Below are 17547 nucleotides of genomic sequence, written 5' to 3'. Positions count from 1 at the left end.
TTGAATATGAATAATTAACGATCTGTCTCATCGTAGTTACAATCCTATTTGTAAGATTCAACAAATGAGGCTTATATCTTAATTTATTTGGCAATAAAAGAAAAAATTTATATTACATAGTAAGGGTTTAAAATGGAAGTTCAGTTTTTATTTCTAATTATACGCCGTATTTGAATACTGGTATAGTATTGTATAGTACTGTATTGAATTGAATTGGTCCGTACCCAACAATTCATGTCCGAAGAACAAAAAGGAAGTGCAGAGAACATTGCGAAATACCGAAAATACCCATGTCCCAAATAACCATCGCAAGACCTTTCGTTCTCCTCGCTTCTCTTCACTGTAATTAATCACCCAAAAAAATCATCCAAAAAAAAAATTATCTCTCAGTGTCCCCTTTGTTTTTCCTATTGTTTTTCGTAAACTTCGAAGTTTACCTCTCAATTTCATAGCTATGACTGTCATGACCCCTGCCCCCGTCGATGTACTCTCTCTCTCTCTCTCTCTGTTACTTCCTTTTATTTATGATTTGTTTTCTTTAATTAATTGATTTTTTGGGGGTGACATTTTGGTTTTTTTATGGATCTGATTTTTCTGATTTAATTAACTTTTTTTGGATTTTTCGTCGATTTCTTTAGCAACACGAAGACGAGGAAATGCTCGTCCCACAGTCTGATTTGACCGAAAATCACCAGCCCATGGAAGGTACTCTTTTCCTCTCTCTTTTTCTCTTTCCTTTCGGGAAATTTACTACTTTGATTCGCTTACATCAATGCAAGTTTCTAAAATAAAATAAAATTCTAGCTGTCTTTTGAATAGCACTGAAAAGAGAGGGGGTTTAATCTGATTACGATCATCGTGATTTGTATCTTTGATTGTTAGTTGTAGCGCAACCCGAGACTGCAAATACCGTGGAAAATCAACCAGTTGAGGATCCTCCTTCATCGAGATTCACTTGGAGGATTGAAAACTTCTCTAGGTTAAACGCTAAGAAGCATTATTCTGAAGTATTTGTTGTTGGTGGTTATAAATGGTATATCTCTCTCTCCTTTCTCGTTGATAGTGCTACTGTTCTTTTTTCTCTCTATTTTTTGGTGATGGTAATTGATGATTTTGATATTTTTGGTTTGAATTGCTTAGGCGAGTACTTCTATTTCCAAAGGGAAACAATGTGGATCATTTGTCTATGTATTTGGACGTTGCTGATTCAGCAAGCTTACCGTATGGGTGGAGTAGATATGCGCAGTTCAGTTTGGCAGTAGTTAATCAAATTCATAGCAAATATTCTATTAGAAAAGGTATTATCCTTTAAGTAGATTTTATGTACACGTTTAAGTATTATTTTCTTGGTACTATAAATTCAAAATAGTTTGCTGCTATTTTGCTGCGGCGGTTTCGTTTTTATGATCAATGCCAGGTCAAGAACGTCCTCATTTGTGATGCTGTTTCATCATTTCAAAGAGTTATGCTTTTTTCACCCTTTTGATAAGTTGTCTAATATGGGTTGATGCAATGAAAGTCATCTCTGATTATTAATCAGATTAAAATTAAAATGCTGCCTTTATGATACCCTATTATTAATTAGATTAAAAGGAAAATATAGCCTTTATGATGCACTAGCTTAGCTCTTAGTAATATGTTCAAATCTTTAGTTTTTCTCAACTATTTATTGGTTACTTGATGTGAATGTTATCATAACATTGGAAAGTGTAATTTAAGCTTATTAAAATTTGCACTTACCTGACTTGGATTTTGCAGACACACAACACCAGTTTAATGCACGAGAAAGTGATTGGGGTTTTACATCCTTTATGCCCCTTGGCGAGTTATACGATCCTTGCCGAGGGTTTCTTGTGAATGACACTTTGATTGTTGAAGCAGAGGTTGTTGTCCGCAGAATTGTTGATTACTGGTCATATGACTCAAAGAAGGAAACTGGTTATGTTGGACTTAAAAATCAAGGAGCAACATGTTACATGAACTCTCTGCTCCAAACTCTTTATCACATTCCTTACTTCAGGAAGGTAAGTACTGATGCTCCATATTTTGCTGAAATGATGTGTTGTTGGGTTTCTTTTGCTAATTCTTCACATGTTATATTTCAGGCAGTGTATCATATGCCTACAACAGAGAATGATATGCCATCTGGAAGCATCCCTCTCGCTCTGCAGAGTTTATTTTACAAACTCCAGTACAGCGACAGCAGTGTTGCAACAAAAGAGCTGACCAAATCTTTTGGATGGGACACACATGATTCTTTCATGCAGCATGATGTTCAGGAACTTAATAGGGTTCTTTGCGAAAAACTTGAAGATAAAATGAAGGTGAAATACATCAGTGATCTTTAATCGCGAGTTTATTCTAATGTGAATCCGAATTAGATTCTGATTGCTTCTATTATTGCCACCAGGGAACTGTTGTGGAGGGAACTATACAGCAATTGTTTGAGGGGCACCATATGAACTACATTGAGTGTATTAATGTGGACTATAAATCTACAAGGAAGGAGTCATTTTATGGTATCTTTTTCTTTCAAATTTTTTTAACTACTGCTTGGGATTTCATGAGTCCTGTTCTCCATTTGATGCTAATTTACTGTTTGCCTATACCAGATCTTCAGCTGGATGTTAAAGGCTGTCATGATGTATATGCTTCTTTTGACAAGTATGTAGAAGTTGAACGCCTCGAAGGTGATAATAAATATCATGCTGAGCAATATGGATTGCAGGTAACCTTCTGTTTTATTTTGTTAAACGCAAGATTCTAAAAGATATTTGTAATGACATGATTAAAGTAGATGTAGAATTTCATCAATCAATTTTCATGCTTCTAAGACAAAACCAATAGGATGATCTATGCATACATCACAAATTACTTGATTGCTCGAGAATTTTTCTTTTGTTAGATCATTCTGCAGTAGTAAAAAGCTGCATAAGAGTTGCTATTTTGGCCTGGGTGCACAGCGTGTGTCTATTTTTGCTGTGGTTGTAACATATTGTCTTCTTGTGCAACTTTTGGAACTGGATTATATCTCATACTATCTTTTCATACTTAAATAATTGCATTTTGAATTTTGGATGATGTTATTCCAGGATGCTAAGAAGGGTGTGTTGTTCATCGACTTCCCTCCGGTCCTTCAACTTCAGCTTAAACGATTTGAATATGATTTTATGCGAGACACTATGGTCAAGGTTAGCAGTTATAACATCTTAATTCTGTTTGGTTCTTCTTAGTCAATGGTACATGTTCAGTCCAGTGGTCTCCACTGTTGATGCATAAAACATGACGATAATTTTCCTTTTGCAGAAAGTATACAAAAAGTTAGTTCCATGTTCATGATTAACTCTTAATATATGCAAACAATTGTTATATAAACAGATATCATGAGCTCTAACTGTCTGCTGCTAACCAGCTATGTTAATCAAGACCTGGGTGGGTGTCGGATACAGTATGTACCGACACACATATGGAAGTTTTTTCATTTATTTGGAGGGACCTTGGAGGTCATATTTCCATATCAATGTGTCAGACTCATGTACTTAAGAAAAAAACTGAATAGTCAAAGCAACATAGGCGACCGGCCCCAAGACTGTAAAAGAATAGAGGCCTGAGGGGGGGTTCTCGCCCCTACTGGTTCTCATGTCCTGTGTTAGTCAAATGTGAAAAAGTTATTTAATTTTTATTTGGTTTGGAAGCACATGGTTCAGACCCGCTCATCTGGCAGAATACATTTACTAATTTTCTATATCTTCATTAGCAGATGTTGTAATGTGATACAATTTTGTTTATGAAGTTTTATGTGGTATTGATCCATGCAATTTTGGTTGGTGTTGATAAAGTTGTGTTAAAACTAACTTCATAGACTTTCCAACCTCGCTTCATTTTGTTTAGAGAACATAATGCAATGACTAATTTGCTTTAAAGACTTAAAAGAGGCACCATCATGACTGTTTTACTTCTTCAGTGTATGATGACCTTTTTTTTATATCAGTGAGACGTTTTTGTAGTTCTGTCATCTGACAGATATCAGTTTTTTATTGGCATGCTTTTATTGGTCTGTGCTAAAAGGTGTTAAGTGTGTTTATATCCTTGATTCTAATGGTTAAGTTAATATTTCCACTTGTTATGTAGATTAATGATCGCTATGAGTTCCCATTGCAACTTGACCTTGACCGAGATGGTGGAAAATACTTATCACCAGATGCTGATAGGAGAGTCCGCAATCTTTACACACTTCACAGGTGCCTGAACCATTAAGCATTTACGCTGTCTCAGCTGTGTTCTTTCATTTCCATCTTGTAATCAGTAGCTAGTAAGTTGAAGGATAAACCAAAATTTATACCTTCCCATGTCCTTTTAACTTTTTTTTTCAAATAAAGTTTATGGTGGAAATACTTCTAGATGTTTTTATAACTTTTTTGATATCTTGGATATTAACAAAAGAAAAGTTTAGATAGCACCCATGTACTTAGGTTCTCTAATGATGTTAAGAAAGGTTGCATATGCGTGTGCCAGTTGATAGTGCTGGTGAATAGTTTTTAGGGGCAAGACATACTACTTAATGTTTATTTAATGCTTATAAGACATTATATTTAGAAACTGACCATGCACTTGGGTTCTCTAATGAAACTATGAAAGATGGTATATGTACACAAGTTGATTTTGCTGTTGCACATTACCATAAGCTTCATCGGTTGGATACTTGTTGTGAATAGGATTTGAATTTATCGTATTCACCATTCAACAAAATTCTGTGGCAAATTAAATGTGATTTTCCTCTTAGATTACTGAATTTGTAATGGCGAGAAGTGTGATCATTAGATTTATGTGTAAACGGATGTTACGAAGCAAGGTGAATCTTTTTTTTTGATAAGATTAGAAGGCCTCATTAAAAACCTCCTTCTTGATTAATGGATCTTGAAAGCTCCTTAATCGAGGAAGCAAGGTGAATCTACATGAGCAATGGGTTTTCTTTAACCAGAACACTATCCTCTAAAGGGTTGGCGGCTCAGATCTTGGTTTTAGTTAACTAATCTAGAGGCAGACGCTCTAGCTAAGGCTGGAATTGGTTAATATTTATGTTGTTTTTAAGGTTGTAACTATTTAGGTTGTCGATTTCCTTCAAGGAGTTTTAGGTTTTTGTAATATATTGTATTAAGTTTATTATTAATAAAATCCAAGGCACTCTTTTCCTCCTTCCGCTGATTAAGGAACTTTTTCAGAGTTCCATTAATCATGAAGGGGTTTTTTAATGAGGCCTAATATTCCTATCAAAAAAAAAAAAAACTCTTTGATCAAAATTTTTTTTGCTGTTGCACAATTTTTATGGGCAGCACACATTACTTTATGTTTATTTAATGCTTGTATAACATCTGGTGCTTACATCTTTGAGTTTGGCTACAGTGTCCTCGTTCACAGTGGTGGTGTGCATGGTGGACATTATTATGCATTTATCAGGCCGACACTTTCTGATCAATGGTACAGATCATATCAATGCGTAAACTTTATACTATGCAAAAGCTAAATAAATAAAAAATAAGTAGGATAATAATTATTTTTGGAAAAATGGAATGGATTACTAAATGCTTAGTCTGGTGCATGACTATTAAATTGCTCATGCAGATTGTATTTAAGGTACTCTATTTTTAGCTTGCATATGCCAGCTATGCTTTTGAGTATTAAAGGTGATACTTCTTTCATATTGATATTGTTTGCTTTTCAGGTATAAATTTGATGATGAAAGAGTAACCAAAGAAGATATGAAAAGGGCATTAGAGGAGCAGTATGGTGGTGAAGAAGAGGTACTATCTTAGTATGTTTTGTGCACTGTGTTTTTTTTAAGCTTCTTGTTTCAGTTTTTCTGCTTTGAACTGTATGTATCTTCAGGGTTATCGTTTTTAACAAAATTTCTTTTCTTGTGGTGTGCCAGTTACCGCAGACAAATCCAGGATTCAATAATACTCCTTTTAAATTTACCAAATATTCAAATGCATACATGCTGGTGTATATACGTGAATGTGACAAAGACAAGATAATATGTAATGTGGATGAGAAGGATATTGCCGAACATCTTAGGGTAAGATTTCATTGTTATATGTTAGAGCTGAAAACAGTGGTGGATCTTGACATTTAGTTTTGAGGGGGCCAATTGAAAAACTAAATTGGTAAATGAAAATTGCAATCTTGTCGAATATGTTCTTGTTGCTATTTCTGTTTGATTCTTACAAACTTATATGCTTTATTTACTAATATTTTCATGCCAGTATATTTTCCTATATATAATATATATTATTAATGCTATCTTAATTCCTTTCCTAACTTCAACAGTTCCTTTTGAACTTCCTATCCTGAATATATCAACTTAATATTGTAAATAAGCCGACATAAATGTTTCTGACATAGAAAGCAAAGAGATTCTTATTGAGGATTGAAAACTAAAACAGATTTTGAAGATGAAAATAGAAGACAAACATGCAACAGCAAAAGTAGAAAAAATGACTCTTGGTAAGAGTATAGTAGAAAAACTAGTATTTAGAGAAGTTAGTTTAAGTTTACATGATTTTGATTTGATATTTATAACAAAATAAATAAGATTGGGGGTACGATACAATTTGAAAATGTTGTTTTAACTTCTTTAGTTTATTGTACATAGAATTTACTGTCAATAATAAAAAGTTTATGTCAAGGGTCCAATCTAATTCTATTTAATATATGATTACTTATAAATATGTACACTTTAATTGTTTTCAAAATTCGTTGAGGGGCCAAGGCCTCCTTGGCACATCTTATGCTCTGCCTTTGGCTGAATGAGTTGAGTCAAACAGTGTGATAGGCAGGGAGTTAGGCTTGAAAAAGTTAACTATTCCCCAACTAGGTTTGAGATTCGGTTACTAGTCCCTAACTAGGTTTGAGCTTGGGTTGTATATGGATAGGGATGTCAATTGGGACGGGGTGTGCGGTGATGCTCCACCTGCACCCATCTCCACCAAGAATTTTCATCCCCTGATTGTGTCTTGGTTGCTTTATCAAGAGTAATCAGAAATGAGCTCTTACCAAGCTGATTTTTAAGAGTTGTATCTCAATTTGGTTATTTCAGATCCTTCCTTTCTCACATTATAATATGCAATGTTTTTTATTTTCTTAGGAGAGGTTGAAGAAAGAACAAGAAGAGAAGGAGCATAAAAAAAAAGAGAAGGCAGAGGCACACCTTTACACTATTATAAAGGTTGTTTGAGTCATTATTTTAGGGACTAGATTGAGCATTTTTTAGATTACTTTCTTACAGCTATATGATTGTCTAGGTTGCGCGAGATGATGATCTTGCAGAGCAGATTGGGAAGGATATATATTTTGATCTTGTGGATCATGATAAGGTCAGGAGTTTCCGGATTCAGAAGCAGATAACTTTCAATGTGTTTAAGGTATGGTAAATAGAAAAAAAAAGAGGTTTTTCTTTCCAGTGTGTTACTTTGCTCTTGGGGTAATAGTATTACCGCGTTCTTGATTATCTTGTTGGTACACGCAGGAAGAGATTGCTAAAGAGTTTGGCATACCAGTGCAATTTCAGCGTTTCTGGTTGTGGGCCAAGCGTCAAAATCATACATACCGTCCAAACCGGCCATTGACACCTTTGGAGGAAACACAATCTGTAATATTTGTTGGCATAAATTATATATGTTTTGGTTAAAAAACCTTGTTTCAGGAGTATTTGTGTATAGTTTTTGCTTCAGTTTTTGTTAAACAGAGATACAGGCCCTTTTGCTTTAACTGGTTGTCTTCATTTATCCTGATAGCCTTTGCATGCGAATCATTTTATGCCTATCCTGTTGAATGAATATATATATTTATACATACATTTATCTTTAAAAAATATGCTTTTCCTGTTGAATGAATATATATATACATGTTTTTCTCTTTAAAAAAATATACAGAAAACACCAGGAAAATGTTGAAAGCATGCTGAATTTACTTTCTTTCTAAAACTTTCTGCTAACTATGACTTTCCTCACCGTAGGTTGGAACACTGCGGGAGGTATCAAATAAGGTCCACAATGCAGAATTAAAGTTGTTCCTGGAAGTTGAGCTTGGACTGGTAGTATGGTTTTCCATATCTTAAATTTTCTGTCTAGTGATGTTATTTATCTCATTCAGGATCTTCATTGTCAGCCCCGAAATAAGAATAAGAGATCCAAATGGATAGGTCTTTTTTGAGATTCTAAGAGCTTTTTTGATAAGATTTGAAGGTCTCTTTAAAATCCTCCTTGATTAATGGAGCTTGTAAAGAAGCTTCTTAATCATCGGAAGGAGGAAAAGAGTGCCTTATAATTTCATTGAAGAAAATAAGAATTACAACCTTGGAAAGAAAAATCCAAGTAGAACCCTTACAACAATTCTTGAGCCTTAAAACCGAACTATAGAAGTCAACAACATAATAATCAACCTATACCAGCCTTTGCTAGAGCATCGGCATCCATATTAACTGTCCTTGCAATCCATCTAACAACCCCCCCGACAGTTTTAAGACACTCAACAATATCTCTAACAATGAAACCATAAACAGCTGGACATGAGACAACCTTATTGATCCAATCTAATGCAACTCTGCTATCACTCTCTATGATCAACCTATCTTTAACCCTCCCTAGGACAGAGGTAAAGAAAGAGATACCCCTTTGGATAGCTTTAAGTTCCTTCAATGTCGGAGGTCCAGAACCATCCGGTTCCTGAAAAGAACCAAGGATTGCACCAGAATGATCCCTCATAAGACCACCCAGACCTGATTTTTCCCAATCACAACTAATTGCTGCATCCACATTCAACTTGATGAAACCCGTAGGGGGAGGTAACCAAGGGGTTATGGAAGACTTCAAGAAATTGTAGGACGAGTAAGAATCCCCTATAGAAGTATCAGAGATTAAGGAGTCCTTAGGAATAGAAACATCCTTATTCTTTGCTAAATACCAAGAGGCCAGCCTAACCAAGAGGCCAACCTAACTCTTGTTAAGAAGAATAATTCAGTCTGATCGAGCTTCCCCCCTTCAAAAACTATGTAATTCCTGAATTTCCAGATTGTCCAAATAACAGCCCCAGGAATGAAAGTCCAAATTACCGAATTAGATTTCAACTCATCCCAAGCAAGAAGAAAATTTTTTGCTTCTGCAGAAAACACAGAACTAAATCTCCAAAAATTTAGAAATTTATTCCACAAAGACCACGCAACCGAACAGGAGAAGAATAGATGCGAAGAAGATTCTTCAACCATTTTACAAAGAGGGCATAAGCCATCCTCAATACCTTGAACTCCTCTTTTAACCAATTCTGATTTAACTGCAATTTTTTGAAGCACAATTTGCCAAACTAATGTTTCAACTCTAGGGGGAACCAATCCTCTCCAAACAATCTTGTTCCAGAAATGAGACTCTTCTGAAATTGAAGAACAACTCTTAACACAAGAACCGACTGTATAAACCCCATCCCCACTGCCTTTCCAGATCAATCCATCGCTAGAATCAATAGATAGAGAGAAAGAAGAAATGATGCTCACCAAATTGCACCATTGTTCAAGCTCCCAATCGTTTAAATTTCTTCGAACTTTAACATCCCAAATCCAGCCCGAAGAAAGAAATTCCCCAAACTCACAAAGTTTACCGAATTTATTAGTTGACAGTGAAAACAGTCTAGGAAATAGAATCTGAAACGGAAAATCAGCAGCCCAGCTATCTTGCCAAAATCGAACATGCTTACCATTTCCGACATAAAACTTGCACAAACTACGGAACTTACAACCAAATGAGTCTTGTTTGAAATGGTTATTAACCACTGATCTCCACAACCAGGAGGATTGAGAAGGAATCTTGCTGTCAAACAATAATCTAGAAGAGTCAATGTTGTATTTGCTACAAATAAAATTCCTCCAAACAGAATTTCTCTCATTTGCAAACCTCCAAGACCATTTCCCTAGCAATGCTCTGTTCATAGAAATCAGATTCCGAACTCCCAAGCCTCCCTCAGTCTTTGATTTGCAGACATCATCCCATTTAACCCAGTGTATCTTCTTAATACCATTGCCCCCTCCCCATAAAAAATTAGACATAATAGAATTGAGAGTCTTGAGGATAGAAGCTGGAATCTTGAAGATAGACAAAAAATACGTAGGTAGTGAGGACAGAACGGATTTGATCAAAACCAGTCTCCCTGCTAAAGAAAGAGTAGCAGCCTTCTAACCTGCTAATTTAGAGTGAAAATTCTGTACCACTGGTTCCCAGATAACAAAGGAATTCCTAGTAGCACCTAGAGGGAGGCCTAGATAATTAGATGGGAAGTTTCCCACCAAACAACCGATAGAATCTGCCCAAGTTTTAACCTCCTGTTGGGATATATTAATCCCGAAGAGTCTGCTTTTCTTAAGGTTTAGTTGCAGCCCTGACATAACCTCAAATACTCTAAGCACCCTCTTCACATTCATAATTTGAGTCTTCGAAGCTCCACAAAAAATAATTAAGTCATCCGCAAACTGCAAGTGTGAAAGATTAAAAGACCCCTCCTCCTTGCCAACTGTCAAACCAGCAAATAAACCCTCCGAAACAGCTCTTCGGATTAAAAGATTCAATAATTCCCCCACTAGGTTAAAAAGTAAAGGCGAGAGTGAACATCCCTGTCTAAGGCCCTTGGCCATTGGAAACTCCTCGGATGAAACCCCATTAACTAACACTGAGATTGAAGCTGTAGAAACACATCTCCTAATCCAACTTATCCATGTGAAACCGAAACCCATTTTTTCCATCACCTTGAACAAGATAGGCCAGTCAACCGTATCGTATGCCTTTTTGAAATCAACTTTAAACACACAACCTTTAGCCCTTTCTCCCTCCAATAATCAATACCCTCGTTAGCAATGAGTGAGCAGTCCAAGATTTGTCAACCGGGAATAAAAGCGAATTGAGTCGGGCTTATAAGATCTCCTATACAACTTCTAAGCCTCCTTGAAAGACACTTGGATAATATCTTATACACTCCTCCTACTAGGCTTATAGGTCTATAATCATCAAGACTTCCAATGTTAGATTCCTTAGGAATAAGGGTAATAAAAGTATGGTTAATACCATGTTCCCATTCTTTCCCCACAAAAAAATCTGTGAAAAAACTGCATAATATTCCCCTTAATAACAGACCAAAACCTTTTAAAAAAACCCAAGTTCAATCCGTCGGGCCCCGGAGCTTTATTGCTATCACAAGACTTTAGAGTTTCCCAAACCTCCTCCTCGGAAAACTCCTTCTCTAAAAGCATATTCTGTTCGAAAGAAATTCTGGGAAAAACCAAACCAATATCTTCAACTTCTAAAGTAGACCGATCATTATAAATTTTGAAAAAATGATCTTTGACCTTGGCCTTGATAACAGTTGGATCGTGAGTAGTATTCCCATCAACAATTAAAGCATTCAGAGCATTTCGTTTCCTCCTAACTGAAGCACAAGTATGAAAGAATCTTGTGTTTCGGTCCCCATCATTAAGCCACTTCTTCCTAGAATTTTGAAGCCAAATCTGCTCCTCAATTCTGTGAAGTCTCCATAACTCTGCTCTACAAACACTAAGCTCTTTAGCAATCCCCTGAACAGAGCTGTTATTCAGCTGCTGGGCGTCCTCCTCAAGCTTCTGAATTTTCTTTTCCAAATCTGATATTGCTACTCCCGGAAATTGATTCTTCTTCCCTAACCATTTCTTGATGGCAGCTTTAGAGTTCTTCAAAATACTTAAGATCCCACCTTTTCTCCCAGTCTTCTTACAGTTTGTGATAGAATGTCTGACCATATCCTCAAAGCCGTCTTCCTCCATCAGATAATTAAAGAGTCTAAACGGTCTTTTCCCCCAATCAATACCTTCATCTTTCAATAAAATAGCATTGTGATCTGAAATGGATTTAGGAATAAGAGACTGAGAAATCTCAGGAAAAGTAGCTAAAAATTGACCATCCACCAAGAATCTGTCCAATCTAACAAAAGTTGGATCATCTTGGTTATTACACCAAGTGAACCTTCCCCCATTCAAAGGCAGATTAATTAAACCTAAAGACTGAATAAACTGAGAGAAAATCCTCATAGAGAACCTATTCTGTGCTTTACCCACCTTCTCATCTTCACACAAGTAAACATTAAAATCTCCTCCAACACAAACCGGCAGATTCTGTCCAGAAATGAACACACTGAGTTCTTCAAAAAAACTCTCTTTTTCTTCCTCCACTGAAGGCCCATAAACATTAATGAGGACACTTCTGAATTGATGCAACCTGAATTTCCCTACAACAGCAATGAATCTTCTGTTAATGCAGTGATTTTCCATCTCAAACACATTGTCATCCCAACAACATAATAAGCCCCCTGAAGAACCAATAGCTGGAGATTCAATAACACTCTGAAGAGTATTCAGTCCATTCCTTCTCAGAAAAGACCTTTGAACCTTCTTTACTTTAGTTTCTTGTAACCAAAGAAAAGAAGGATATGAACTAGAGACCAATCTCTGGACTGCTTTCTGTTTTTCTCTTTTCCCCAAGCCCCTAACATTCCATGAAATTACTGCTAATTTGTCTTTCATTAAAATTTCTTGATAACCTGACTTCCCCACTATGGCAACTCAACTGGCCAAATTCAAGCCCTGTTCTAATTTAATTATTTTGTCCAGAAAAGCTTCCTTCCCCTTAGTAAAAGAGACCCCCAAAATCTGACTCACTTGCCATGTGGCTACTGCTTCATCTAAAAGCTCTGAGAATTCTGTAGAAGAGGCTGTAAAAATATTAACATGTTCTAGAGCTTCTCTTACCAATGATCTTCTTGCCCTTCTTTTGCAAAATCCTGATTTGGAATTAATCAAATGACTGTCCGTAACACAACCCTCTGGCTCTCCATCGAGACTACTAATCCCAGCTTTCTCTACTAAATTTGTCTCCTCTCTGCCTGGAGAATTAAGCTCTGCTGCTGTAGAAATCTTTTGTATTGGCGTGCAGACCTGATCACAAATTTTCTTTTGAACTGGAACAACCTCTGTAACATTAATTTCCTTATGAATCTCCCCATGCCAATGTTTTCTCTCCCTCCTTCTATAAACTTTGCTGTAACTGGCCATTCTCCTTCTCTGTAGAGGCTCAAGTGCAAAAGGTTGTTTTGTCAGAGTAGAAATTAGGCATTGCCAACAAGCCTTGTCATTTATTGGTAGACTGTTGAACTCTGAGTTCCAGTGCAGTGAGTCTATGGATCTAAGGTTGGCAACCTCAAATGTATAAAAAAATTAGGCATCAAACTTCGAAGTTTTAAGCTTCACTCATGTCCACTGTAGAATTACTTACCGTTACTCGTCCTTGAAATACAAGTTAGTGAGATTTGTAACTAGCTCCCTTTTGCTGAATTCTTCAGGCAGTCCTCTCTATGAATCTTGTAAAAATGAATGTTCAATTCAGTCTCTCCTTGATTATTTTTTGGTTGTCTTGTATTTGCTTCATGACTTAAACATTGCTGTTCAGGATTTACGCCCAATTGCTCCACCAGATAAGACAAAGGAAGACATTTTACTTTTCTTCAAGCACTATGATCCTGAGAAAGAAGAGCTTCGGTAAGTTGTCTCATGTTTGTTTCTCCTTGTCTTTTGGGAAGGTATGTGAAATCTTATGAGGGATTATCTTTCTGTTGTGTCAGCTTTGTTGGAAGGATGCTTGTGAAAAGCACAGGCAAGCCAATAGAAATTTTATCAAAATTAAACAAAATGGCAGGGTATGCTCCTGATGAAGAGATCAACCTTTACGAGGTTTGCTTCTTATAGTTCTTTCTACAACGGTTGTATTTTCAGTTCTCTTTCAACTCGTTCCTTTCATTTCTATTTCTCTTTTGCATGCATTTGGTGATAGTAATTGAAGCTAATGTATGGTTCTAGAAATGATCCCCACCCCCTGCAGTGGTTTTAGTTGGGATTATTCAGACATGTTCTAAGCTATTTTCACTTGGACGGTTCGACAAATTACTTGTTTAGTAGTAACTATATAACAGTATTTTTGCGTTTGACTGTGAATTTGTTATCATTTCCATCTGGTTAATTTGTCCAAACATTTGTATAAATTTTGACATTCCGATGAGGAATAATACCTTGAGTATGCTTTAATGTACAGGAAATTAAATTTGAGCCCAGTGTTATGTGTGAACCAATTGACAAGAAAATAACATTCCGAACTAGCCAGGTATGCATTGCACTTCATTTTTCGAATAATTGCTATTTTGTTTGATCCTATTTAAGTTCTTTGTTCATATATCATTTTCCACTGCAGCTTGAGGATGGTGACATAGTTTGCTTTCAAAAGTCTCCCCCTGTTGAAAGCATTGAACAATTCCGCTATCCAGATGTTCCTTCATTTTTGGAATATGTGCATAATCGTCAAGTACATTCTCTTTGTCCTTTATATATGCAACTTCCTTGCAATGAGTGTATTCGATTATTTCTATTTCATTTTCATCTGAAGTCTTGATGCGAGGGCTGACCTGTCTGTCATGTGGCTACTTTTATATGGGTGCTTTTAAAAATTCTGCTTCGATTGATGATATGTGCTAGTGTTGATCTGTCTGTCATGTGGCTGCTTATTATATGATTGCTTTTAGAAATTCTTCTTGCAATTGAAGGTGGGTCAGGTTGATTGGTCGGGAGCTAATGTGCAACTGAATGAGCGCTTTGTTCTCTCTGATTAGTTTGATTAGCTGGAGAGTTTTTGTAGGCTTCTCTGGACACATTTTATTAATTCTATGAGCAGTTTTTGATCTATCATCTTAGGATAGTGGTCACACATATCAATGTTTGTCATCATTGCTAATAGATTAAAGCAGAAACAAATTAACGTATTTTTATTGCATTTGCACTGTTTCATTGTCTCAATAGGCCTTATAGTCTGATTGATAAGATAATGATATCTAAAATTGTCAATAATAGTGTTTTGTTCCAGAAAACACCGTCAATTTCTATGTTAATTTTCCTAATTTGAAAGAATTCAATCTTTCTCTCTTTGAAAAATGCATTTGATGAATGAAAATGGTAAAATCACATTTGGTTCTGCATTTTCTATTTAAAGAAAATTATCTATAAGCATAATCAATTCCGATTTGTTTATGTTAAACATAAAAGTTAACAGGATAGTAGTCTAGTACACAAGTAGTAAATAGAAGAGAAAAATGCTACGAGAAGTATCACTTGTTCGGTTGTGATGAATGCAGCCTTTTTTATTTATATACGTTTGTGGATTATGTATTTTCATTACCCAAAGAAGGAGTAAGGTTTATGGATATATTTTTATCTATTAATGATACAGTAAAGGCTCTATGTATCCATATATTTTTCAAACTATTTTAGCTCACTTGTAAATATTGCCCATCCCAAAAAGGGATGGAGAGAGTTAGAGAGAGTTAGAGAGAGAGAGAGAGAGTTTTCGAAATACAAGGGGGGAGATTCTTGGTCGGCTTTCGTTAATAATCTTAGTAGGAGAGTGCGTCGTAGTGCTTTATGGGATTGTTTTAGTCATTATGGAAAAGTCATTAGGGTGTTCATTCCATTTATTAACAACAGACCGAATTATAAGGTTAGTACGTTTGCGTTTGTCCATTTCGCAAGCAAGGCGGATCTGTGCAATGCGGTGGAAAAGATGAACAATGTCACGATCGATGGAAGGAGGATTTTTGTGACAGTAGCGAAATATGAGAAACTTTCTGGGGTGAGGAAGCAAATTGAAGGAAGGGTTGAAGGTTCAAATAGCAATGATAAAGGAGGGGCTAAGCATGGAAGGTTGTCTTCTCCAGCTGATGGGGTAAGGAAGATGGAGATGTTGAATAGGTTCCATGATGGAAGGACCTATAAAGATACGGTGGTTGGGGAGAGCAAAGATCCTGTGGGTGTTCAAGTGGATAGACATAGAAAAAAGTTGGAAAATCCTATGGAAGTCTTTATTCCGGTGGAGGAGAGGGCCTGGTTGAAATCATCACTTACGGGTATATGTAAAGCAATTTTTGAAGTGGAGTTTTTGCAGAAAGCTCTAAGGAATGACGGCATCAATGCAAAGGTGGTTAAGTGGGGATTTGCAAAAAATGCTTGTTTGGTCATTTTCCAAACGGTGGAGGAGAGAAGGATGGTGATGTAAGAAAAATGGAAAGCTTTGTCCTTCTGGTTTGAAAGATTGGAACCTGTTTTGGATGAGGGAGGTATTCCCCTGCCTTGTGCGATCTCTATGGTTGGAGTTCCATTAAATTGTTGGTCGGTTCCTTTCTTTACTAGTTTGGCATCCAGATGGGGAAAGCTAGTGAAGATTCAAGATGAAACTACTCATAGAGTGGATTGCAGAGTGGCACAGATGCTTCTCAGGGTAGCCAGTCCATTTGATATTCCTGAACATATTATCATCAATTCGTTAGGGAGGAAGTTCTTGATTAAGATTAAGGTTGAATGTGCTGAAAATTATTTTCCTGAGTTATCAGATATGGTTGAAGATGCTGTTTCAGAGGATCCATGGGAGGAGAGCTCCTTCGATTGGAGCAAAGGGGTTGTTCAGTTACAATAGGATGAGCACGTGGGTACTCAGGAGGTGTCAGATTCCCAAAATAGGGTATAGGAATGGATTCAAGGTTCCCAGCAAGGCAAAAACACATAAATCGAGGGGGGTTTGAATTTTTGCTCAAATTCAAATGTTGTTTCGGTGGACTTGTGCAAGCGTTCGAATGCTGCAGGAGTTGTCCCCTTACTGCAGGAAAATTCTAAAAGCACTAAGGAAGAGAGAGAAAATGGGAAGCACATGGGGGATGTTCCTCGTGAGTATGCTACTGTGGAATTTGATAATGGGAGGATTTTCATTCCAAATTTTACTCAGAAACCGAAATACAAGAACTACACTTTCGCGTTTGTTCAGTTTGCAAGTGAGGAAGGGAGGAGGAGGGCTATTCAGTGTGTTAACGGAACTTGGATCGACGGGAAAAGAGTTTCAGTCGGGTTAGAAAAATATCAGAACAACAGGAATAGAGAAGTTACTGAAGGCAGGTCTATGAGGGATGGGCCAATCCCAATAAGGGTGGAGAAAACAAATGGTGAGAAGCACGCTGGATCTTTGAGAAACCTGAGGGATAGTAGATCATACAAGGAGGTGGTGGAAACGACCAATAGAGAGGATTGCGGAAATGTCAATAAAGAGGATGGTCAAAGGATAAGGAAGGCTGCTAATGGGATAAGGAATGTCTGGGAGATGCATATCTCCTCGGAGGATTCAACTTGGGTGAAAAGGTCTTTAACAGGGGTAATCAAGCATTCCTTCGAGCAAGAATTTGTTCAAAAAGCTTTGGCAAGTGAAGGAATTCAGGTAAAAATAGCGAGATGGGGCTACGCATGGAATGCCTGTGTTGTAACCATTAAATCGATTGAAGACTACTCTGATACATGGGCAAGAAAACAGGAGGAGATCTGTTTTTGGTTTGATTGGCTGGAGCCATTGCTAAACGAGGAGGGAGTTCCATTGGCGTTCTGTCTCGTGGAATTAATGGGAT

At 36.7% G+C, this 17547-nt stretch overlaps 1 protein-coding gene across 1 annotated transcript in view; it reads left to right on the top strand.

Annotated features, from left to right (window-relative positions):
* The first annotated feature begins 298 nt into the window (after positions 1-298).
* LOC120116391 (ubiquitin carboxyl-terminal hydrolase 13-like) overlaps positions 299-17547 on the top strand; it is a 30919-nt gene continuing 13670 nt past the window's right edge. Inside the window, exons 1-21 of the mRNA XM_039136898.1 lie at positions 299-484; positions 639-705; positions 883-1033; positions 1141-1298; positions 1759-2024; positions 2106-2324; positions 2411-2519; positions 2613-2728; positions 3093-3191; positions 4132-4241; positions 5404-5478; positions 5723-5801; positions 5930-6076; positions 7145-7225; positions 7302-7421; positions 7526-7648; positions 8015-8092; positions 13512-13600; positions 13684-13792; positions 14151-14219; positions 14307-14417. Of these exons, the coding sequence (XP_038992829.1) occupies positions 455-484; positions 639-705; positions 883-1033; positions 1141-1298; positions 1759-2024; positions 2106-2324; positions 2411-2519; positions 2613-2728; positions 3093-3191; positions 4132-4241; positions 5404-5478; positions 5723-5801; positions 5930-6076; positions 7145-7225; positions 7302-7421; positions 7526-7648; positions 8015-8092; positions 13512-13600; positions 13684-13792; positions 14151-14219; positions 14307-14417 (2406 nt within the window). The 5' untranslated portion in view covers positions 299-454. The remainder of the gene's footprint in view (positions 485-638; positions 706-882; positions 1034-1140; positions 1299-1758; positions 2025-2105; positions 2325-2410; positions 2520-2612; positions 2729-3092; positions 3192-4131; positions 4242-5403; positions 5479-5722; positions 5802-5929; positions 6077-7144; positions 7226-7301; positions 7422-7525; positions 7649-8014; positions 8093-13511; positions 13601-13683; positions 13793-14150; positions 14220-14306; positions 14418-17547) is intronic.

Source organism: Hibiscus syriacus, unplaced genomic scaffold, assembly GCF_006381635.1.
Source record: "Hibiscus syriacus cultivar Baekdansim isolate YM2019G1 unplaced genomic scaffold, ASM638163v2 tig00110294_pilon, whole genome shotgun sequence".
In the NCBI taxonomy this organism is placed as follows: Eukaryota; Viridiplantae; Streptophyta; class Magnoliopsida; order Malvales; family Malvaceae; genus Hibiscus; species Hibiscus syriacus.
The sequence above is the reverse complement of the archived record's forward strand: the minus strand, read 5'-3'. Positions and strand labels throughout refer to the sequence as shown.